This window comes from Theobroma cacao, chromosome 1 (assembly GCF_000208745.1).
Source record: "Theobroma cacao cultivar B97-61/B2 chromosome 1, Criollo_cocoa_genome_V2, whole genome shotgun sequence".
In the NCBI taxonomy this organism is placed as follows: domain Eukaryota; kingdom Viridiplantae; phylum Streptophyta; class Magnoliopsida; order Malvales; family Malvaceae; genus Theobroma; species Theobroma cacao.
Window position 1 is genome coordinate 19,373,533 of NC_030850.1, and position 26,021 is coordinate 19,399,553.

A 26,021-nucleotide genomic window follows, 5' to 3' on the forward strand; every position below is an offset into this window, starting at 1 on the left:
AAAATCATGATATTTCCACAACAAAGTCTTCACCCGTTGTAAAATTGATTGCTTAATGTGGGTATCCTGGTAGTATAAGTGATTAAATTCCATTTGGAATCGGTTAATGATTGTCTTTTTGGTCAAAACCTAACAGAAAAAATCGTATGTGCTTCCCCGTAACCCATTGCCAGTCGTATGTGGGCTTCCGCCACCCATTGCCAATCGTATGTAACCTTCCCCTAACCCATTACCACATACCCAACCCGAACCGACCCACCTCCTTATCCCCTTCTCTCTCCTGCTTTTGCCCCAAACTCCCAAGTCAGACTACATGCTCCTTGAATCTTGCTTCTCCTAAAATTCCCAATTTTTGCTTGTCTCCTTTTTCCTTCCCTCTTGTACAGGCTTCCATAGCCTCTCCCTCTCCTCTGCATTTCTTCTTAATCTGACATCATTCTCAGACGAGTCGTCTTCAATTCTTCCTTCTCCCTGTCTTTCAGACGTGTCGCAGACTTTGGGAATTGAGACGAGTACTTTTAATTCCCTTGTCTTCTGTTTCAGTTTCAGTTATTTTCCTCTACGAACCTGTGGATCCCCTCGATTTGGTGAATTCGATCGCCAAGGATCTGCGTCTCGGATCATGAGATTCAAGTCAGAAATCGACGGGATAAAGCAAATTCTGCAGCTCTGGTTGACCTATTGATAAAATTGAAATTTATATCTCAGGTGTATTGCTTCTCTTTTAGCCAGGGACTAGCCGTATTATATTTTGCTTCTATGAGCCTTTTCCATCATATAGTCTGCTGCATGAGTAGGTAATGAAGGGTTTTCATGAGAAGAATGTTGCTCTAAAATGCCCTTCCAAGAGTAGTATTGATATCTCTCATAGCTCCCCATCCTCTGGATCAGAGCCAGGTCCCAGTGACTGTAAGTTCTCCAAGAGTTCTGTGTGGTCAAATTTGTTTGCATCTGCTTTCTCAATCTTTGACACATATAGTGAGTCGTCGGCTTGTGAAAAGAAGGCATTGCATGCTAGAAACAATGGGTGGACAGCAGCTGTGAAGAGAGTTGTCTCCGGTGGCTCAATGAGGAGAATTCACGAGCGTGTTTTAGGTCCAAGCAAGATTGGAATTTCTAGCTCAACTAGCGACATATGGCTTCTAGGCGTGTGCTATAAAATTTCCCAGGTGTCGTCCTCTGGCGATGTGGATGCCAGCAATGGATTAGCGGCGTTCAAACGAGATTTTTCATCACGAATATTGATGACATATCGTAAAGGTCTTTATCATGAAGTTTGCTTTTTACAGGATGCACTTGATAACAAGATTTCTAAGTTATATAGTTACAGGTTTTGATGCTATTGGAGACACAAAAATTACAAGTGACTTCGGCTGGGGTTGCATGCTTCGAAGTAGCCAGATGCTTGTTGCTCAGGTATATATTCATTTCATTTTATTTTCCTTTTCTCTTGAGCATGTTCAAACAAGCGCTAGGAGAGTTTGTTATGAGTTTTCATCATGAAAATTGACGTTGCTTGTTATCTTGCGTTTATCTTAGCTATGGTTCATGTATCGTTTTCCTTCCTTGCAGGCGTTGCTTTTTCATCAATTGGGGAGATCTTGGCGAAAACCTTTGCAAAAGGTGGTGTAAATCATTTGGGATGTCTGTTCTTGCTTATTTCCTCTAACTCATATGAGAATTAGACTCTGATAGAACTTAAAGTACATTGTGTTCTTCTCTGATGCCTTTCTGCCTATGCAGCCATTTGAGCAAGCATATATTGAGATCTTGCATCAGTTTGGTGATTCTGAGGCCACAGCTTTCTCCATTCACAATCTTGTTGAAGCTGGAAAAATTTATGGGCTTGCTGCTGGTTCATGGGTAGGGCCATATGCCATGTGTCGCTCATGGGAGTCTCTTGCTCGCTCTAAGAGGGAGGAAAATGACCTTGAACACCAGTCACTTCCCATGGCTGTTTATGTTGTTTCTGGTGATGAAGATGGTGAGAGAGGAGGAGCTCCAGTTGTTTGCGTTGAAGATGCTTCTAGACATTGTTTTGAATTTTCACGATGCCGAGCTGACTGGACACCTATTCTTTTACTTGTGCCCTTGGTTCTTGGACTTGACAAAGTAAATTCCAGGTTTGTGATGTTTTGACTTTCTTCATTTATAGTTTCATGATTGGTAGAGTCATCAGGCCTGATCCGTAAGGTAATCAATATCTTTGTATATATTAGCTTTGTGGTCACTGAAGTTTCCTTCAGTCATGTGCCCTGAAATATCCTGCAATCTCCAGGCCCCAACAACCATGATTGCTAAAGTTGGCAACTTCCTCGTTAAGTGTTATTGCATACTGCATAGATTCACTTAGGAATGAGAATATAGACTTTTCTTACACATAATTGATGAAAATTAATCAAATTGGCACTTTTATAAAAATTTTAGGTAACAACATGGGATCAATTCTAGGTCAATTTGTAATAGCATGGTTGTTATTTCTAACTTTTGGTGCTTAAACTATGATTTGGTGCCATTGAAAGATGATCAGTGCATCTATTTTAGTGCAATTTCATCAGAGAATAAATAAGTTGGAGCCCTGTAGAGAATAGGTTCAGCTGAAGCAAAGAATGTTAAGACTATAGGAATCTTTAAAGCTTTGTGGATGTGAAAGAACACGTCTTTACAAGTCAATGAAGATTCTTCAGTTTTTTTTAACACCTCCTGCAGTATAATTAAAGGTCTGAGTGGGGTTTCAACGATTGATGCTAAGACATGTTTGCTGGAATTGATTTGTAACAAAGTAATAGGTTTGGTTTGTTTCAACCAAGCATGCCAATACCAACTTCTTTAAATCATTCTTGTTTTGTTAGTGGAATTATTGGTAAGGTTTCTTGATATTGGTGTGCTTAGAAGCTTAAGAATTGTGTAGTCCAAGGACTATCTTTTGGTAAGGATTGTTTTGCTTGATTTCTTAGAATGACTTGCTTAGATTTCACATCCTTTGATATCAAATTGTAGAACTAGAAATTTAAGTTGCTATTGACAGTGTTCGGCAGTTTGTTTCAAGGAATCTCAAGTTTACTTTTTTTTGACTTCGAAGTTTTAGGCTTGAGAATTTAGCAACCTAGGAGTACTTTAGTGGTGATCAGTAAAGGTAACCATAGGATGGCCTTGTGAAGTTGTTTGAGCTCAAAAGGTGGCTCCGTTAGGATTTATCTTGCTTTCTTGATGTTTTGCTTGTAGAGAGCACTTAACAAGATGGATGATTTTTGTTTTTCTTCCAAAATCAAGTTCTAGATATGGGGATTAGAAGGGTTAAGAGTTTACGATGAAATGAGCATGTTGTAGAGTATAGATAAGGAATAATGAGCACAAAATAGATTCATTCAAATTTATTGACTATATTTTATTTTTTCTTCACTTTGGGATGGGCTGGGACATCTTGTTCTTCTATGTTAAGTTGGTTGAACTATTTTCTATTTTAACATTCAAACACCTTCATTTTTCTTAATATTCTTGTTATTTCATCCACGTAGTATGTTTACTTATATTGTTTTAATAATTTATGATCTGGTTTGGAAGATCATAATTTTTCAGTTCCATGGTCAATTAAGAGTAAATATTTGGTTCTATGAAGAAATCTAATTCGTCTCAGAAAGAGGGAGAGAAAGCTCTTATCTATTACTTTTAATTGTGAAAAAGTTTGTGCTCTTATTTGTCACTTGATATACAAGATGTTATAAATAAGGATTTAGATAGTGCTCACAAGTTTGTGGTAGTGGCACCCTTCGCTGTCGCTATCCAACTTAATTGGAGGTGTGAATGGTGATTAACATGCATAGCAGTGTAACAAAAAAATGGTTCTAATGGGATTCTAAAGCCGTTATCAATTTTTGTTATGCCTTTATTTATTAGTTTATTTTTTAAATCAAATCAAACAGCAAACCCTACCAAATTAGAGAGAACTTATCCCAAGTCCAAGCAATTCAGTCAGAATTCAACAAATTTGAATCTCAATTAAAGTAAAAGAGGGAATTAGTTCAAGGTAAGAAAGAAATATTCACTTAAAATTGAATTTTTTCTTCACATTTTTTAAAAATTTAAGTTGTCGATGGTTTGGAGAAAGAGCTCTCTTATAGCTTCCATGTGCATGGGCTCTACCTTGTGTGTTGTCTCCTCTAGTATTAACTCCTTTTTTAGTGAGATAGACTTGAGAGTTGAAAATCCCTAGATGGAGAGGGTGTGAGAATGTTGAAGAAACATTAGTGTGGTTTGCTGGGTTAGGTCATGGGTGGCTCTGCCGTTGGATGGAGAAGAAAAGTGGATAGGATTGTGGAAAAGTGGACAGAGAGAAGAAGGGGAAAATGGGGGTGGGGGATTTGGGAGGCTTTTGTCATATGTGGCATCTAAATGCCAAATTAATTTTTTGCTTTTTCTTGTTTAGGTGAAAATTTGGGAGGTAGAGGCAAATGATTGGTTGGAAATGGGTATTGGAGAAATTATTTTGATGATTTAGATGAAAATTTGAGTAGCAATGCGAGTTAATTTGTGAATTTCTTCTTTTTTCTTTTTTTGAGTATTATGTGCGTACAATCCTTTAAAAATAATTAATTTCAAACGACTATAATTTTGATTTTATTAATGTTTTTGTTTAATTAATTATTTAAAATGCTGGGCTTGGATATTTGGCCCAATAGTAAAGTGCATGTATCCCTGCTCAAAAAGTTAGGTTTGATTCTTTATCCTGGATAATCATATCTTATCAAAAAGAAATTTTATTTGGAATGTTCACCCATTATATTTTCTAATTGAATTAGTTTATGAGCTTGACTTCATATATGTTATTTTGTCAATCATATGTATTTATAGCTTTTATGTCCATAAAATTCATGGATATCTTAGTGAACAATTTTTTAAATATTCCATATTGACTTATGAGTTTTAATTAAAAAATGTGAAGAATTTATTTTATCATATAAATGAAGAATTATAATGTCGTAAATTACTTTAAATATCATAAATAAGTGTTATTGTGGTTACAATTATTATTTACTTCATTTTTGGCAAGTTGTGGAAAATTGAAAAAAAATTCCACAACCATGATAAGTGTAACTACTGCTATTTTATCCTTTATGTCAGTAACCACAATAAACATGGCAGCAGATCGCAATTTAAACCCTGGTTATAACTTGCAGAAGCTCACTTTCATTCCATAAACCCCATCCTCTTCTCCCCAAGATTCGAACTTGAGATCTATAGGAAGAAGTCTCAAGTTAAATTGTTTGGGGTTCCCCTTTGGGATCTGCATGTTGTTTTGTTCATACATGTAATGTCTTGCTACATGTAGAAGATGCATTAAGCTTTCGGAGTGCTTGTTAAGATAATGAAATCTTTTATTATCGTTATTCAAGGTAATTGTTCCTATAAGACAAATTTTATAGGAGGTTACTTTGTATACCTATTTTATCATTTTTTTTTTATCTAAGCAAGTTGTCTTCACCAGTTAAAACACAAATATTATAGTCACTTCGTTCTAAATTTACTAGCCTCACTTCTATTTTTAAGTGTTAAAAATATTTTCCACAGCCAGAACTTAGATATTTACTACCGAACTTCCAACTTTACCCATATAGCTAACAAGAGCTTCTAAAAGAGAGAAGACGCTATTATGGTGAAATTTACTCATGTAATGTAATGCATTACTGTTTTTCTTAATCTTTGAGCTTTTGCAAAGAAGATAGCACTTTTGAGACAGAGGGAGAATTGCATTTGGACTTTGCTTATCTAGAGTAAGTAAAGCATGTATTATGCTTCAATGTAACATGCTTAAAAGAATCAGTTAGAACTCCGGTTTATCCTCATAGAAACAAGTAGCATTATCATAATTGATTATGAATTGAACTTCATTTTTGCTATATGTTCTAACCACTTGGAATTTTCTTAAATTTATTATCAGGTACATTCCATCACTGCAAGCAACTTTCACCTTTCCTCAATGCCTTGGCATTTTGGGTGGGAAACCTGGTGCCTCTACTTACATTGTTGGTGTCCAAGAAGAAAATGTTTTTTACCTCGATCCACATGACGTTCAACTGGTAAATTCATTGATTACTTAATGTTATTACTCATATGTTCCATTCTCTTATTCTTTCAGATGCATTATAAGTACATAGACTTGTTAGGGAAGCTTCTTTCACTTGTTTGTTATTGTGCTGATGAATGTCTTGCCTCTTCACCAAGATTTTGGACATTTATGTGGAAAGTTATGGGAGTAAATAAGTCTTTATCTAAACCAGACATATTTTTAAGTCAGGGAATTGATTGGTATATTTGAATTCGTAAAGAATGGTTATTTGTCTGCAGTCATGATTATGAAGTGGGGGCGAAACTTAGTTTCTTAAAGCTTCAACAAGCCCTTACTGTATGGATGTAGTGTGGAAGTAGAAACAACAATCCTCTATTTGTTTGTGAAAATTGACTTCTGGGAAGATAATTTTCCTGAAAAACTAGTATTTGTTTATGTTTGGTGCCACATGAAAAATATTTTATGGTGTTTGGAATGTACAATGAAAAATCTAAAAAAAAAATATTAAGATTATAAAATTTTCAAAAGTATAATTTCTTAAAAATAATATAAAAATATTTCATCTTCAACATAAAATCACACCACAAAATTTTATTATTATTTAAATTTTAGTGACCATAAATGGGCGAGGGGTTGGGTTGAGAAAGAAAGGGATGGATAAGGGAAAAGGGAAAGGGAGAAAGGTAGGGATAAAGACGGAGGGAGGAGAGGATGATGCTCTTACTGGTGAAGGGGGAGGGAGGTGGTGACTGTGTTTTTTGATAGATGTGGAGGATGAAATGAGTGCAAGGGGGATTGGTGAGGGATAAAGGGCTATAGAAAATGGTGAGGGAAATGGAGGGGAAGGGTGAAGGAATAGCGGTGGGAGCTCTTACCTGCAAGTTTGGTACGAGAGATGTGGAGGCTGGACAAGGTTTGTGGGGGTTTCGTTTGAGAGAGCAAGGGCTGGACATTGTCTTCCATTATCTCAAAATGGAAGACAATTTCCCCAAAAATGCTTGGATTTTCTATTGACGAAGTTGTTATCTTTTATTGACCAAGGCAACCCAACATTAGAAAATACAAAAATGGATTTCTTAAACTTTATTTTCATGAAACAGATGAAGCCTAAAAGGAAAACTAGTGCTTAGGCTAAAATTGATATAAAATGGAAGTTGAAACAATAAATTGGTTTAGGGTTGTAAAACCTTTAACAATAATATGTTTACAACAGCTTTTAATCCTAACCCTTTAACACACATAAACCCCATCTAATTTTAGCTATTCAACCTTATTACGAGTTCACATGCAAGTCACATTGCCACTTAATAAAATAAAACCATATAAAAAAATCATAATTACTAACCCATTTAGCAAACTACAACAGCAAATGTAAAGAACATATCAAGATAATTAATTGAGATTAATTTAGGGGTGCTCTAGCATCAAACCAAACTCTTCTAGTTGACAAGAATCTCTTCTCATTAATGAGAACTTTGGTAGCTTTAGCGTAGATTTCTGGCTGCTTTCAGCTCATGTTCTTGAATCCAAGTACTTTCTCACTAGTTGTCGATGTAGAACTAGTAGAGAAAAGAGACGGGATATAGAAATCTAGAGGGAAAATCAGAGATAGAATATAGAAATCTAGAGGAGATAAAATATAGAAATCTAGAAGGAAAATCAGAGATAGGCAGAAGCAATTAGGGAGGAACAGAAGAAATCGGGGGAGAAATAGAACTAGGGGGAAGAAATATGAAAGAATCAATAGAGGAAGAAAATCTTAATAATCAATACCTCAAAATCTCAAATATCTAAAAGTAAATTATTGGGTCCACTCTTGCTAATCAGCCCATGTGCCGGTTGCTCTTGCCCTTCTGCTATGATCAGTGACGCCTCATCGTTAAGCACATCATTGATCATGCTATGTCAAAATCTTTCGAATCTACAGGTTTGCTAATTTTGATGTCTTGATTCCAATTTTGAGGTCCATTTTGGAAGATTCATCCTCTAAAGGTCAAGATTTTCATGATTAGTTTATGAAAAATAAAAGATTACTTTGGAGCAAATTCTGACTTGGGAAGAAAATATTCGTGAGGCTACTTTGCACTTACAAGAGTCGATTGCTTTAAGAGATAGCTATGGGTTTGAAAATCTTCATCCTCCATTGTTTCATCATTTCAAAGATTATATACTTCAGTGTGAGAAAACATTTGATAATTGGAGAAGTATAGTTTGTTTATGATGGATTGATGGAATTGAAAGAAATATTTGGAAAACTAAGTACTAAATTGGGCAAAATTCATGCATTTCCTCGTCAAATCCACCTTCTCGGCATATTTCTCCCATTTCTTGTGAAGAAGGATCTAAGTGATACTCATCAACCACTTGAAGAACTAGAAGTACTACCTAGTTTTGAAACTCGAGGTTCAGTTTTCTAGGATTTAATTTTATATATTACGGGTTTGAGTGTAATTTTTACATATATTTAGGCTATATTTAGGTTATTTTACATTAATTTAGAATTAGGGTCCTAAGCATTATATTTGATATTGAGTATTGTGATATTCTCCCTTTATTCTTTAATTAACAGATCACTGCTAGTCACACAACCACTTAAATAAACAAAATATATTATTAACCCATTAATAAAACTTTGTAACAGAGAAAAAATCAAAATAACTATTTTAGATAAATTCAGAAATACTCTTGCATCATCTATCCTTTTGAAAAATAAAAGTCCTTAGTTGTTATTGGATTAAGTTTTGTATGTATCGTTAACATTGCTGGAGCTGGTTTGTAAGAGCTATTTGTTCTCCTTAGGCTTGAAACTTATGAAAAATTAGTAAAATTAAAAGGCTACACTATGAGATGTAATTGTTATGAGCCCATTATTTTTTTTTTTGTATTTATTTTTCTAATTCAAGGTCAGCAACAATCAAAATAAGGTCACATGACTTATTTCAATAAAGTTCATACATCAAAGACTTAAAGCATTCATAAATTACAGACACATAAACTAAGCAAATGAATTAATAACTTAGAGGAGCAACTTAACTACACGTTTCAAACTTACAATTTGGTCTAGGAGTTGATTCCACCACCAAGAATCTGGGAGTAGTTTTTAATAATACCCAAAATGAACTTATCCCTCGTCATTTGGTTTCCTGCATTAGGACTTCCATTTTTCTTTTTTAAAAAAAGAAGAAATCTACTTTTGCTTTCTTGATCCTCTATACCCCTTGTTTTTAACAAATATGTTGGGAAATCATGTAATCAAGAGAAGAATACGCAATGGAAATTTAAAGCTTTTCCCAAAGGCAAGATCAAGCTTTGATTTGTTTAACATAGATAAGATTAACTGCAAGGAAGAAGACAAGTATACCTTTAAAACCTAGTGAGTCGAAATCAACAAGATGTCAAACCTTGAATTCTGGAACATATAAACACCAAATCTAGGGTTGTAGTAAACCACAAGTTGTTAAAGTGTGCCCCCTCCAATTATGATCCACACTAGCGAACAGTGAGAAAATCTATAAGAGAGGAGTGTTTGGTCGAATACTTTATTGCTAACTAGGATTTGTTTTTTCTTCAAAAGATTTGTATAAGGGGGGACTAAACACTTATTTACATAGGGGAATTTTGCTAGTCCTAACCTTGTAACAATTTGCATAAGTTTTACGCTATTTATAAAACTGCTCTAATTTAATTGAGTTCTTTCAATTAAATTGTTGAAGTTTCAAACTTCTTACAATTAAGTCCAACTTAATTTCTCATTTTAATTTCTTGCATAGTCACTCGTAATGTGTGTGATCCATTAGGTCCTTAACATTGTGGCAATAAACATGAGTTATAATCCTAATTCAATTAGGATTAATGGATCAAACTTTATGTAGTCATTTTTAATTTCAAATTAAGTAATTCATATTTTTTTCCCTTAAATTAATTCATATTTAGAGATCAAGATTGACATCTGGAAGTGTGTCATAACCACTCAAATGTTAAGAAAAATCAAAATGGTTTGACTTGACCCTTTAGTGGACAATCTTACCATGTAATTTAATTCTTTTATCAACTATTTTCTTGGTAAGACAGAGCATGGTTCAGTGTTTATTTTATATATATTTTAATCATGTTAGCTCTTGAAATTAGTTAGTCATTAAATTTTTAATGAAATTTCAAAACTCCTTTCTAAATATTCATTCAATCTTGCCCAAAGATTTCCTTGAGTTAATACATGTGAAGAAGCAATGATATTCCCCTTAAAATTACTTAGGGTGATAAATCCTTTGTGATCATTCATTTATCTCCATATGTTTCATACCATGCTCTATATTCTTCCCATTGAACATCGTTGGCTAGGACAATGTAAGATAGTATCAAAGTATAACTTTTCACATACAAGATAGCCTAATGATAAGTTATATAACTGTCACATGAAAATTTATTTTCATTAACACTTGAGTGAGATATCAAATAAAATATGTATGGTAGGTCATGCTTAGTGAGTTTGTTCATGCAACAAGTAACTACTTGTTAGTTCAAGTATCTTTATACATCAATTTATGAGATCAATTGTTTGCTTCATTAATAAGAAACAGAACATGATGGTTGCTGAATCTACTTGGGGCACTTTTATCATTCGAAGTAAGGTATTTTCTCAAGATTCTTTGGTATTGTAGAGTGGATCAAGCATAAAAGAGACTGAAATTAGTATTGTGATAGTCTATCTTAGCTAGACACAAGACAACAAACAGGAAGGCAATCAGCTTTTCCTTTTTTTGCCAATACTACCATTTAGATATTGTCCTTTTGTCCCTTGAGTTTACTTGGAATGAGTGTTGGTTTGCATGAAGCATATGGGTGAGGATACTAAAGCAAAAGGTTCATATTGATTGAATCTGCAATCTGTATTTAGTAGTGGCTTTAAAGGGAACCTTCTGGAAACTTTTTTATGAGTAGTTTAAAATGAACATGTAACAAATATTATTTCAATCCAAATTGAATAGTTGAAGAGAGGTCCCATGGTCATGCCTTAGTTGCTGTCTCTTTTTCTCCTCTCAAAGATTGTTGTTGGTGGGTTTGGTGTAAGATTTACATCCCTTTGTGGCCCTTAGGCTAAGGGGGGGTTAAAAATTGTGTTTGCAGTGATAAAAAGTGCGTTTTGCTCATACGCAATGTCAAACTTATATTGGTTTGGCTCCAAAAGTGTTGTTTGATGGTACAAAATTAAAACATCTAAAAATGGTATATGTGTGTGCATTTTTAAAATTAAATGGTATATGTGTGTGCATTTTTATAATTCAACTTCACAATAGTTTATTGGTACATCTTAACAGTAATTTAATTTTTGATACATTTTAACAATAATTTATAATTATTTAAAATACAAGAAAATGTCTCATTTTTTACATTTTAACATCATGTTTTTGGTAGACATTTTAAATATTCACAACACTTTTACAACAATGATAAATACTCAAAAGTCTCAAATTAGGTATAAAGCGCGTTGCCTGGCCATATTAAAACATGCTTTTAGTTTTACTGGTATGTTGGCCAGACCTTAATTATGAGTCAAACAAACTTTGGAGTTGATGAAAGTTGTAGTGACGTTGAATGTTTTTATCAGGTGGTTAATCTCAGTCAGGATAATCAGGAGGCTGATACTTCATCTTATCATTGCGAGTAAGTTGCTGTCATTAATTTACATATACGTTGTACATACATTCGGTTTTTTTTTTTTTTTCTAAATTGGTTCCTTTTATGATCCAGTATTATACGACACATTCCTCTGGATTCAATTGATCCATCTCTGGCCATCGGATTTTTCTGCCGAGACAAAGGTTTGCCTGTTGATCTTGTTGGTATTTTACTATTTCGCTTGTATAGGTTTGGAGGCTATTCATTGACGATGAAATGAACTTTCCCTGTATTTTTGGCAGATGATTTTGACGATTTTTGTCTCCGGGCATCGAAACTAGCTGATGAATCAAATGGTGCTCCCTTATTCACTGTTGCTCAAACTCATAGTTCTTTTAAGCCCATTAGCCATGGCAATGCTTTGGATGACACTGGTGAGGTTCGAGAGGATGATTCCTTAGGTGTAGTGCCTGACATGGATGGCAGCATCCATGAGGATGACTGGCAGCTCCTTTGATGGGAGCTGCCTATATCTTTGGTTGGATGTTTACTCAACTCCTTGGTTCCTCCCGTTGGAAGAACCATGATTACAACTTGGGCGACTTTGTTTATTATTTATTATGTAGGAAGTATATATGCTATATTATGATTTTTTTTTTCCACTAAATTTAATACTTTTCGAAGCTGTGAATATAATTGACTCTTGTCAATTTGTAAGATACGTACAATAATCGTTCAATTTTACGTGGCAGGTAACCATCTGCTACTGATTCTTCTAGCACCTTGTTATTTTGTACTCTTTGCCTTAATTCAAAGAAGATTTTAATTAACGTGATCCAAAATTTGATATAAGTTTGAGTCACGGAAGTTACAACCAAAAGCGGACGAACCGAAAAATAAAAATAGCTAAAATGCCCGAAAGGTCAAGAGTTTGAAGGGGTAAAATAAGGAGTGCCTGTTCGCTTCGTTCAAATTCATATACTATTCAGTGTTCATAGAGCATAGCGGTATAACTTTTCGTCATGGTCCGTTCGATTTCTTGTTCGTTCGTCATTTAAGTTTTTCATAATGGACTAACTACTGGCACCACGGGACGCCATGACCAGACAAAAAGAAGACCTAAAATGTTTGAAAGGTCACCAGTTTGGGCTTCAAATTCATCCATGGAGTTTCCATAGTGTTTGAAGCTCAGTTGGGGTTCAGCCCAATTTCAGCAAAGCCGATCACAAAATCAATTTTCACAATGGTGCCGTTAAACCTCCACTATTTATTTATTAAATATAGATACGTTTTTTATAGATTGTCTAAATTCTCCAAAAGTTTTGAGTAAATAGGTTTCTTGAGTTTTCCAATAACATCATTTGCATTTTTTGGAACTGAAATGAATTTTTTTTGGTGGAAAATTATGCAAAATTGTTTTCAAATGGTTCTCAAAATGCACTAGTTTAGTAAAAATATTTACTTTCATGATTTGTAAGAAAATTTTAATTTTGTTTTTTTTAATAAAATTAAACTTTTGGGTGAACCTATTGGACATTTTCAACAATAATAAATGTGGGACACAATCCCATATTAGAAAAGGAAAAGAACAAAGAGTTTTCTAAATAAAGAGAAGAATAAGTCCATAACATTTGGACTAAGCTGGGTGTGAAACCCCATTTTCTACTTAAGGTTAGATTTGTAACTTAATTGGGTGAGTTGTTAATTTGATATTTTTGAACAACACTTTTGGACCACAATAACTTAGTTATGTTTTGATAGTCAAACATATTCATTTGAAAGTATGGGCCATTATAGGGTAAAGAAGGATTGTTTTAAGCTTTAAAATGCATTCTAGACCAAATCTATCAGTAGTTTAAACCCAGAAAAGGGTTTTGATGAACATCTATCAATAGATTCCAAATAGAACTAAATTTACGATAGATTTGGAAATCTATTGATAGATTTGATGCAAGCTTGAAAAAATAAGGTTATTTTGAACTTTTCACATTCATTTAAAAGCCCTAAAATCCCAGACTTTTCCCCATTTGGGTAAAAATGTGTTTACTAGCCAAACCCAACCACTATCATCTCTTTTTTCTCTCTACACTCATCCAAATTAAATTTATAGATTTCAAGCATTTAAAAGTCACCTTCAAACTCAGATTTTGATTCCAAAGACTTTGAAAGGTAAGGTTTTCTCTTTCAAAACTCCTAAGCTCGTGGCTTTGATTTTTTGCCCTTATGGGTTCTAAAAAATTCATGTTGCTCATGAAAACTTACAATTTTTTATTGGTTTTGGAACTTTTAAGCTCATCAAGGTAAAATTGCTTTTAAATCTAGCTAGTTGGAGTTTAATCGTTTGTTTAGAGTTAGATTTAGTTGTTGAGTTTGGATTAAGAGGTTAATGAAGAATATTTTGTAGAAGGATAAATGGTTATTAGACTAAGATATTGTTAGAGAACAAGGTATTAATGATGGAAACTTTGTGATAGGAACTGTTGAAGAAGCTTGAGATTTTGGAAAATCGAGTGTTTGACAAAAAGCATTTGAGAAGAAGGCACACTTTAATAAGGTAGGTAGATACAGTGTTTATAATTATTTTGATATAATTAAGAATGCCTATTCTACAACCTTGCATTAAAATGAGTTTCGATGAATTGGTGATATGAATGATAGTTCTAAAGTATGTTTTGATGAAAGCTATATATGTTATGTGAATATGATAATTATGTATTTAGTTTTGGGCATGGGGAACAAGCATTTCAAATGTTTAATACGTCAAAATTTGATATTTGTCTTTGATTTGTTTGGATGGTTGATGATTTGAAAATTTTAGATGAAAAATGATTAGTTTGTATAGACCCTAGCATTGGGTCAATTTGTTTTTAAGATAATGGAATGATTGATGATTAGACTTAGTTTTGTTTCAATCCTTGGTTTTGTTTAATCTCTGAATTTGTTGGTGAATGGATTCACCCTTTGATTGGAAATGGACTTTTGGATACTATGATTTAGTTTTGTTTCGAACCCTTTGATTTTGGTTGGTCAATGGTTTCACCCCCTTTCATTTGGAAATGAACATTTGGGTGTTTGAAAATTGTGAATTGTTTTAGTGGAGCCTATTTGAGTCAAAGACCTATAGCTAACGACAGTAGCTGTTAGCCATTGTGCACAATGCTTAGCTTGTTTTGTTCAGTAGTGTATGTGATCCTACCCCCTTTTTGTTGATTGGTGACTATATCTATCGAACTACTTTGGTGTACAACACACTTTGTTTTGATTGTCCTTTCTATCTAGCGCTCCACGATCTATTTGAAATAATATTTGACTTATTTCAGTTTGGACTTTTTGATATTTGTTTCAACTTTGATGATTGAACTTTGAGTATTCAATTTTGGATAGATGTTAGTTTCATTTGGGGTCCTAGAAGTGTGTTCTAGGCTAGAAAATTTGATTCTGTAATAAATCGATGGATACATTTGAAAATGTATCGATAGATTCTTTTAGAAACCATAGTTTTGTATTCTATTTGAAATCTATCGATACAAGTGAGAACTGTATCGATAAATCAAACAATCTATCAATACATCTGAGCAATGTATTGATAGATCAGGCTTATTTTTGAAACAAAATGGTTTTCACAAGATTTTCCAAAATGTAAATGAATTTGTATTAGAACTAAACCTTGTATACATTGTTTTCCACTTCAAATACTTCTAAATCAATTTTAAATACTTGTTTCATTCGAAATACTTGATTGGTTTATAAATATTTAATTTCATTTCAAGATTGACAAATGGTTTTACAAACTCTATTGTATTTGAAACATTTTGAGACTAAAATTGTTTTGAGGCTTGTTTGGGTTAAGTGGGTTATTCCGAACGATGACCTTGCACCGGTCATGGCCCTCGGATTTGAGTCATGACAGTGGGCTATAGTGCAAAATGGACCATGATTAGGCTTTCCAAAGCCTTGGTTGATCTTGAAATTAATTAAATTATTGATGGTCAAATTATGCAATTAGTTCCTATCGTACAATAATTTGTAAAAAATTGAGTCACTGTACTTTAAAAAATTGACAATGTCAATATAATCATTAATGGTGTTAAAATTTTTCCGTTGTCTATGTTGACATTGTATTTTAATGTACTAATGTGGCATATTCTTATCAATGTGGCATTGAATCTAATGACGTGGCATCCAAGAATAATGCAATGATTATGCTGACATGGCATTGATTTGTAACCACCGAAACTTGGGGGCCGTTATCAGCACGAGGATCCAATAGGCGAAGCCTATGAGACCCAAGCAAGCCTCAAAAACAGATAAGTAGATAAGCTAATGTGTAGCTACTTAGATGAGTATTATTGCAACGGACTTCATTTATATATATTTAAGTTTGAAACTTCATTACATACTTGCACGTTAGAACATAGTTAACGCGCTTGTGCATAAACAAAAGGGGAATACTATCAAGTACTATGTACATATATCCCATCTCATGGCTAACATACTAGGTTTAAACCCTTACATAACAAACCATAAAAAATAAACTGGCAACATAATTGCCAACTAAATCGGAGACTGAACTACGACTAGTGGAGTGGACTCATCAGATCTAGAGTGCCTATCGGATACCAAGACAATTTACAAAATAGTCGCTAGCTACTCGTTCCCCATAATGCTACTTATCTGCACAATGCAACCATTAATTAGGGTAAGTATCATAGATGCATTGATTAGGTGCGGAAGGAAACAAACTAACTAACGGAAGAGTTTTACTTCAAAGATGTAGCTCAGATATATTTAATATATGTATACAAGTATACTGTAAATCATATTAAAACTCAAGGTAAATTTTAGTCTAATGCAATTAGACAATAAAGGTTGAATTATAACCCATCTATTTCCCACAATTGTGATAACTCTATTTCATAGAGTTATTTTATCATATTTTGAGCATTGGAATTGGCTAAATCCTTTAGATTTAGTTAGGAATTTTTCTTTTTTAGTTTGTTTCTTAAAGTTTAGTTTTAATTATTTTAAGTAGTTTAATTTTATTGATTTTGGTTAAGTTTTATGTTAATTAAGTTCAATTGCTTATGCGAGTAACTTAGTTTGAATGTTTTTTTAGGTGCTAATGAAGCAGAGTTTTGAATCGTGAAGCAAAGCAAAAAGAGCCAAAAAAATCAGCAAGCATGGTGTCGCAGCTTTGGAAGAATGGGTGTTGCGGCGGCACGATGAGAGGTGAAGAAACAAGGCATCAAAGAGTTGGGCCGTGCAACCTTGGAAGAGTGGAGGTCGTGGTACGAAGAAGTGATGCAACTATACATGGGGCAGCAAGCAGGGCACCTCGACACTAGAAAGTGGAGGCTACAATGCCAGCACGATATCATTTTTAGACTATTTTCCAGAGTTGATGTGAATTAGGTTTTTTGGAGGCTATTTAAAGGCACCTTTAAAGCAATTAAAAGGCATGTTTAAACTAGGGTTTCTCAGAAGGAAAAGTAGCCGTCAAGTATACAAGAAGGCAGGAAAGACTTTGAAACATTAAAGACCCTACAAATCTTTAGTTTTCTTTTCTTCTCTATTTCTTTTTAGTTTTTCTTGTTTTGTAATTGATTGTTAAACTTCTTTGGGCTATGCTTTCAATATTAAGGATGAGCTAAATTTATATTTCTAGGATTGCAATTGAACTCAACATGTAGTTTGAATTTTTAGTATACTACTAGAAAAATTGGTTTCTTTGACGAAAGAAACCATCACAAAAAGGCCAAAATCTGTCACAAATTGCAATTAGTGATGGAAATTATGATGGATATGTTCCCACACTGTAAGTTGCCTCGCTGATACTTCTTGTCGAATTTGTCATGCAAGTGCATGTGTCATAAACAAGTAATATAATGAAAGTAAAGTTTGTTCCCATAGAGAGTTGACCAAATCTTTTTGCTAATTACTAAAATTAAAACAATTCAATCTTATCTAAACAACCAAGTTTAAAATTAATGAAAATTAAATAACCTAAAATTAAAACTAAAACTCAAAGCAAGAATAACAATTTAACTAGAATCAAATAATCAAAACTCTAGAACCACAATATCTCCTTAATGTTTCATCTGAATTTCCTCTATTCCTTGTTTACTTATTAGATAGGTTTGAGTTGTTTGTCTAGATTTTTAATTTATTTATAAGTCTTCGTCAAGTTTCTTATAAAAATATCTATCTTAACTAATTTACTATATGTCTATGCAAATTGAAATTAAGAAAGATTCATTAAGAACAAACTTTAATTTTTGCTACATATGACATGTAAGTGTATGACTACTCTGCACGTGAATCAAATCAATCTTCTCATGCAATTGATATTGAACATATGTTATTTCATCGATGGCTTACTCTAAACTCCCTCTCTCAGTTTTGTTTAGGTTTGCGAATCAATCTAATTAGTACCTAATCAATCAGACGCATTAAGAACAGGATTGAAATAAACAACTCAAACACTGTTAAATATAAGCAAAAAAGAATATTAAAAACTCAGACTATGCATTAGGTGCAATTGCAATTCGAGATTAAAAACTTAGTTCAACATAATGCATGCAAACATCATCCAAAAAAGAAATTTAACCATCAAAACTAAATAAGAAATTATAAAGATAACAAGAAAATAAAGAACTCTAATATTTATCACGCTTCTGATCCGTAATCTTGCTTGCTTTCATTGCTTTCTTGCTAGCTTCAGTACCTTTTTTTCTTTAGAAAAACCTAGCTAAATTCATGCCTTTTCGTGCTTCTCAAAGGGGAATTAAATAGAGCTCGAGTCCAAGGACAAATAGAAGTCAAACAGCTCCAAAATTCTTTTTTCTTCATTGGGTGCCACGGCCTTCCTTGCTTGGGCACCACAACATGTGCAATTGAAGTCTACACCTAAAATGCATCTCCTTCACCAAATAAGCCCTCTTTTCAAAGCACACCTACAAAAGCGTAAAACTTAACTTAAATAATAACTAAACTTAAAATAAAACATCATAAAATAACTTAACACAATTGAAGCCAATATAATTAAATTAAATTAAGTAAATGGCTAAAAACTCTTAATATTTAAATGAAATCTTAGAAACTTAGACAAAATATATTAGAAATTAAGACCAAATAACTCTATAAAATAAAGTTGTCATAGCCCCAAATTTAAGATTTTACTAGTCCTCGAGCAGAACATAAAAGAAAAACTAACAAGAGCAAAAGCAATTTAAATGATGAAATCAACCTAAATAAACAAACCAACTAGAGACAAATAGCACCAAATCAATGATTTCCACTATTTCCTTATAAGTATATCTATAAATCTTTGACTCAGGATAAAATGTTGACATCATTCAAATTCATGTTTTAATTCAATTGCAAGCACATTCTCGAATGGATTTTCGGGTGTGTGTGAAATATTTACAAAGAATATCATACTTATCCGAATGAGTTTATGTCAATGCACAATTTCAAATTAGTATTATAACTCCATAGGTTTGCTTTTCATATCTATCTCCACTAATGTAGACTAATACTAAGTCAAGGATCAATAGGTTTTTATTAAGCTTGTAATGTATGGCTAGGGTCAGGGTAGGATAAAGGATAATAATTTGGCTCAATTCACCCTAAGGGCATAATCATTCTAAGACTTATAGAACTATATTTTCATTGTCATGACCCAAATTTCGGGCCATGACCGACGCATGGGCCCAATGAACGTAGTCCACTAAGCCCAAGCAAGCCTAATAGTCTGACATGTTCATCATTCCATCATCAACTGCTAAGTCATTTTTTTTAAAACTTAAAATCAAAATAGTAATAGACGTTGCCAACTCGTATTGGCATTTCTCATTTTATTATATACATACATTGTCTACAACATGTATTCTAATAATGTACATTAGGTTCGCCTATACATCTCAAAAAGAAGACTTGACTTCCAGCGGAGGGACTCAGATGAATGTACAGCTACTGAATGCCCAAACACCTACCAAAAGATGGACACAGGTCTACAAGGATACCTCGTCCTAGTTACCGGCTGCCTCGTGATCTGAAAACATGAATTTGAAATGGTGAGTATAAACCCAGTGAGTGAATAAGGAAGGGAACAAGCAACAACAAAGGAAAATTTAAAATCATGATGCACTAGTTTCAAAACAATGCAATTTGGTTCATTCTTAATAAAACCTCTTATCGAGCCCTGAAGTGATTAATCATTTGAAAATCATGAACCCATACATAGCGAATCATTTGAAGAATGAAAGCTTCAATATTGCACAAGCAAGTCAAATACAACAACGAATCTTCGCTGCAGTGGAAAGGCATTCTTGCTGTAGCGTAGCTGCAGCGAGAATGAATTTTCGTTGCAGCGATGTTGGAATTTAGTTATTTACCGAACGAGGGTTTCTCAACTGGCCGAGGGTTTCTCACTAAACCTCCTCATTTTAAACTTAACTCTTTTAATCCTTAATGTTGGAAGTCCATGCTCCCATATGGTAGCAAAGAAGTGAAAGATAGGGCAGTAATTGGACAAGATAAGAGACCAAAACAAAAAGTTTTTCGCTGCAGAGAGATTCAATCTCACTGCAGCAAAATTTTTACCCAGAAACAGAATGTTTCGCGCTACAGCGAGATTCAATCTCGCTGCAGCGAAATTGCAACCCAAAAAACAAAAAGTTTCTTGCTGCAGCGAGAATGCATTTCACTGTAGCGAGAAGCTACAGTGTCATTCTCGCTGCAGTGAGTTTTCGACCAGCCTACCCTTTTAAAACCCGAGAGTTTCTCGCTGCAGCGAAATATAGGGCATCAATGCAAAATTTACCTTTCTCCCAAAGGAAAAACCACCTTGCCAAAAGGTCCAAACCAACATGAAAACACATAACAATTTCTCAAGGTTTAACATGTCAAGTTTCACATGCATTACAATCATAACCCATTATCCATCAATTACCTATAACACACATATTTACATATATTGTAAAGCCCGACCTTATAAAATACTATTCATGATATACATGTGATGATAGCATGATTGCATGTTAGGAGAGTCCCGAAAAATTTACAAAAGTCGGTATTGTACCTAAAGGTACAACAAAATTTATTTAATCCTCGAACTAGATCAAATAGGAATTTTAAGGTGAGATTAAGAGTTTCATAGTTCATGGATGACTTAAAATAGTAATTTGGAGTTTGAAGATCAATTTGGAGTCAAATCGGAATTTTCACTAACCAGGGGCAAAATGGTCATTTGCCACCTGGGGACAAAATGGGAATATTAGAAAAGATTTTTTTTGATCCCATTTGACTTATTGGAGTATAATTTGACTTATTGGAGTATGATTTGAGGTTTAGAAGTGAAAAATTTTAATTTCGGTATAATTTGGAGTAAAATGGTAAAATGGTAATTTTGCCACCTCAAGGGCAAAATTGTAATTTTCCACCACCAGGATGTTTTTCCAGCACATGGTCTTCCTTTATCTTCATCTTTGACCCTTGACTAATCATGTGGTGGAGATAAAATGTTTAAATTTTTAAAATTTAAAAAACGGACCAATGACATGATGCCACGTGTCATGCCTTTATTAATTTATTATTTTCCTTTTTAAAAGGCACAAAAATCAGCTCATCTTCCACCCCATGGCCGGCCAAACCAGCAAGAAGAGAGAGAAAACAAAAACAAAACCCTAGAGAGAGAAAATCAAAGAAAAAGTGTGAATTTTCAAGGAAATTAAGTGAAAAAGGTGAGATTTTTTCTATTAAGCTTGAGTTTTCTTATTCCCAAGCATTTCTCTTTATTTTCCATGATTAAATTACATGTTTTCATGATGAATTCAATTCTGAAAAAATGGGTTAGGAGAGAGAAAGTTGTTGGATTTATTTGATTTTAATTTATGTTAGTGTTTTTAGTTAGTTTAGCATATTTAGAAACAAAACAACAAGAAAAGAATTTATTTTCTCCCCCAACCATTAATGGCTGAATTTACCATGTAGTGAGTGAGGATGAGTTTGATTTTATTCTAGGAGAATTGGTTAAGGAATAATGAATTATGAGCCTAGAAAAATAATGGGAATTTTCGGAGCAAAAATACGAATTTTTACCCACTAGGGGTATTTTCGTAATTTGCTGTTGGGACTGATAATTTGCACCACACTGAGGGACATTAAGTTAATTTGGGTGCAATTGAGGTATAGAAACTGAAAAGAATTAAATTGGAGTTTAAACGGACCCGTTAGGAATTTAATCGGGTGATAAGACGAATTAGGCCAATACCGGGTTTAGATAGTTACCAGTGCATTTTTGCATTCCATATCATGCATTGGTAGTCTAAATTAGTTTAATTTTGATTTAGTACCAACTTAGTGAAATTCTCGATTTTGTACTGTGTCAAGGTGGTGAGTCCTCCGATAAAGGCAAGGAAATTGCATCCGAGGACCAGTAGACAGAGTGCTTCGAAAGTCTGCATTCTAGACATTGTGAGTAAACTTACTGTCATTTTAATTATCTAGGGTGGTTTTTAGATGCTTTCATGAATTCTATGGAAAAAGGAATTTAAAAAGATAAATTTTCATGTTTTATGAATAAATGAGTTTCAATGAAATTAAATTATAAATTGTTTTGAAATTAATAGTGATTTTGAAAAATAGAGTACACGGAGACTGTTAATTGTGGCAATTTGATTGTTTAAATTAACTGGCTTATGATAAATCGAGCATGATTGGCTAGTTGGCAATTGTATTGAAATGCGAATTGTTTGGTTACCTTGAAAAACTACGAATTACAAAATTGCCATATCATGTTATTGAGTTTTATTATATGGTGGATTATATATTAATTAATCACTGCAGTAGGGGGTTTCTGTGGACCAGCCTTTTAGAGGGGCACGGTAAACCCCATTATATTCTTACCTCGAACGGAGAGGCGCGTAGGGTATCTCCTGGGGTAAAGTTTAGGGTTCACTTCACGCTAAACCACCACGTGAGGGGGAACTCAGCCAACGCCAAGGAACGGCTATGTTTTCAAAACAAAAACATGATTTATGTGAAATGTGAATTTTAATAGCCTTGGCGGTCTCGGTAGGATGCCTCGGCCAAGGTGTCCCCGAGAATGGATTTATGGCACAAGCCTAGATTTTTATGAGATTCATAAGCCTCTTTACGTGTTTTGAACAAAATGTGTTCTAATGCTATAACCCAGTTTATGATGATTTACTTTATTGTCTCCATGTACTCAACTCTAGATGTTTATGATGATGTTTGTTTACTCATTGGGATTTTATAATCTCACCACCCTCCTTTCCACCCATTTCAGGTTCAGTATAGACTGTAGATAGCTGATCTCATCGAGGACTACAGTGGGATCTGCATTTTCCAAACCGTAGGTTCACAGTCCTCTTTACTTTTGTTTATTCGGGGGCACTCTTGTTATTGTAAATTAAATTAAATATTTTGGCTTACTGTATTTAAGTATGTATAAATTTATTTAGCTTTTACGTTATAAAAATTATTCACGTATAACTCTATAAATATTGTTTTATAAGAAAATAGAATATTTTACTTAATATTTCTTTTATTTTCTTATTATATTCAAATAACCATAATTTCGTTTTAAATGAAGATTTTAGACTTTTAAACTCATTTTGAATATGAATTGTGTGTTTTGTACTTGTATATTACGTTTTAGCCAGTTTTAAAATTTTTGAGAAAAATGACCAAAATACCCTTGTGAGACGAAAAATTAATATTTTATTTGTTTAAAGTTGGAAACAGCTTAAAATATTTTAGAACACGATATTTGACAATGGTTGCTCACAAGGGAACAGAGAAACTGATAGTAAAGCCTTGCGGGGTTTCGGGTTGACATTCCGGGCAATAAGTGTCTACCGGGACACCGCGGCTGTTGTCACGAGCTCGAGGGGAGTACCGGGTCGTGACATATATACCCATCATCATCATCACACCATCCCATCATCATCATCACCAGCTCATGCGCACTCCCTACTCGCACATGGCTGGGTCATCACCGGGTTATGCGCACTCCCTGCTCGCACATAACCGAGTCAATATAATTACACAACATTATACTCAACCATATATGTATATCAACATAATGCAGCCACATAGAAATCCATAATAATCACATTTCATAACATAAACCTTTTCTCAAAAGCTTGTTCCCAAGGCATTCATTTTCATGAAAAATTGTATAAAATCATTCAAACATTTTATCAAATCCATCATATTCCCAAAATCAATTTTGAAGGTAGTCCACTCACCAACTGATTGTAGAACCTTTAGTTGACTCAAAATCCCGTAATGATCCAATTGGAATGATGGTGCTTCCTTAAAAACCTAAGATCACATTAACATAAACACTAGATCAATTTACACACTAGGAACTCTAAAAGCTATCTTTTAGCTAGTTTTTAATTGCCACTTTAAATGGCTATCTATGTTCACTATCTTAATCAGTAAAAAGTAATGAACATGCTAAACAATAAAATAGCTCATAAATCACAATGACTAGCCATTTTTTGCAGCTAAAAATGAAACTTGGTGCATCACTCACCCTAGGGTTCCTTTGTAGTTGGATTCTCTTCCAGTAGCTTCCAAATCAATTGAGTGATTCTCTCTTTCTCTCTCTAGAATGCCCAACTAGTGAGAGAAAGTATGAAAACAAGATATTTCAAGGTTTTTGAAGTGTGAAGATGAAATAGCACAAGGGTTTATGGAAGGGTGCACCAAAAACATGAAAATTGGAGCTAAAGAGAGAAAGTTGTGGAAGTTTGAAAATCAAGCTTCCATGGAGTTTGAAGAAACGCGAGAAAGGAGAAGGGAAGAAGAAGACCAACTGCTGGAAAATTCAAGGTATTTATAGGCAATCTTATCCTTTCCTTTAAAATTACGAAAATACCCCTCCACCAATTAACTTACTCTCCTCCAATCTTTTATGCAATCTTTTTGCTCTTTTAACACTGGGACAATATCCATAATGGTCTAAACATGCTTGGGTTCATAAAAATATAAAATTTTAATGCGAGGTGAAAAATGACCATTTTACCCTTGTTATGAAAATTGTTGAAACTTCTAGTTTTCTTCTTGTTTTCATCAGCACACATCATTTATGTAGTCTTATACCCATTTAAGCCTTAAAATATCATAAAACTTTCTTTTGAGAGCTTATTAGAGAAAATGACGAAACTACCCCTAGCTCGTATTATTACATCTATACTTAGTTACAAGCCTATAGAGGTTGAGGTCTCACATTCATTCTCCACATGCACCCTTTCTTCAATTTGAACCTTTCTGTTTGTTTAACATTTTATTATTCTTTTTTTCCTCTTTTTTTTTCATCACAATTTTACACCCGCAAACTTATTTCTTTGTATTATAAGTAGTGAGGCTTTTTTTTCCCTTTTTTTTGACAACTTCACCTTTTCTACCTTATGCATTTAGCTTAATATATATTTTCTTAAACAATATACATGCTTAGGAGTGAGGGATGCAAAACTGAAAATTTTATTTTAAGGTTAGGCTCAATTATTATGTGGTTAAACAAAGATAAGGGAAAAAATAGGCTCAAAGGGGTATACTAGGGATAAAATATAACAAGGTTGGCTTGAAAGGCTCAAATGGTCCCAAGATAGCCTAAATCATCTCCCTAACTAAGTATTGCCCAAGATTTCTCCTTGAGAGAGAATCAAGCAAATTCTAAAGTTCTTGACGTAATCTAAAATTCACATCAATATAAACCTTCTCAAGACATGTATAATAATTCAAAGCAAAAGATCTAGTGTTCAATAAATGTAGAAATCACATTCTAACAATGATACTAAACAAAAGAATTTAGCATGAACCAAACAGTATCTGCATTTACTGTGAGACTTTGACCCTTATAGACTCATAGATAGAAGTACACTTATATCCCTAATTAGGGGTAATTTCGTTATTTTGTTAGTAAGTCCATAAAAGTAAGATTTTAAACAATATTATGGCCTAAGTAGGCCGAAGGCATAAATGAATGATGAAATTATGGGTAAAATGACAAGGAAACAAAAATTTTGATGATTTTCATGGTAGGGGCAAAATGGTCATTTTTCACCTCGGGTTAGAATTTTAAGTTTTCATGAACCTGAACATTTCTAGACCATTATGGACCTTGTCCCAGTGTCAAAAGAGTAAAAAGATTGCATAAAAGATTGGAGGAGAATAAGTTAATTTGTGGAAGGGCATTTTGGTAATTTAAGTGGAGTGGATAAGCTTGGCCTATAAATATCCCTTTCTTCCAACAGCTTCTACATTCTCCAACAGCTTTTCTTCTTCTTCTTCTTCTCTTTCA

At 33.7% G+C, this 26,021-nt stretch overlaps 1 protein-coding gene across 1 annotated transcript; it reads left to right on the plus strand.

The window, feature by feature from the left end:
* On the plus strand, nucleotides 275–12,464 carry LOC18612877 (cysteine protease ATG4). Its single transcript, XM_018113787.1, has 8 exons — nucleotides 275–1,260; nucleotides 1,331–1,416; nucleotides 1,573–1,623; nucleotides 1,744–2,123; nucleotides 5,939–6,077; nucleotides 11,673–11,728; nucleotides 11,816–11,886; nucleotides 11,986–12,464. Exons 1-8 carry the CDS (start codon nucleotides 801–803, stop codon nucleotides 12,198–12,200), a joined length of 1,458 nt encoding a protein of 485 aa, XP_017969276.1. The 5' UTR covers nucleotides 275–800; the 3' UTR covers nucleotides 12,201–12,464.

Bases quoted from the DNA above. Each gene is read 5' to 3' on its own strand.
- LOC18612877 (XM_018113787.1), top strand. From the start codon at position 801: ATGAAGGGTTTTCATGAGAAGAATGTTGCTCTAAAATGCCCTTCCAAG. The intron at 1,261-1,330 runs GTCTTTATCATG...ATATAGTTACAG, and splicing joins ATTGATGACATATCGTAAAG to GTTTTGATGCTATTGGAGAC. The intron at 11,887-11,985 runs GTTTGCCTGTTG...TATTTTTGGCAG, and splicing joins ATTTTTCTGCCGAGACAAAG to ATGATTTTGACGATTTTTGT.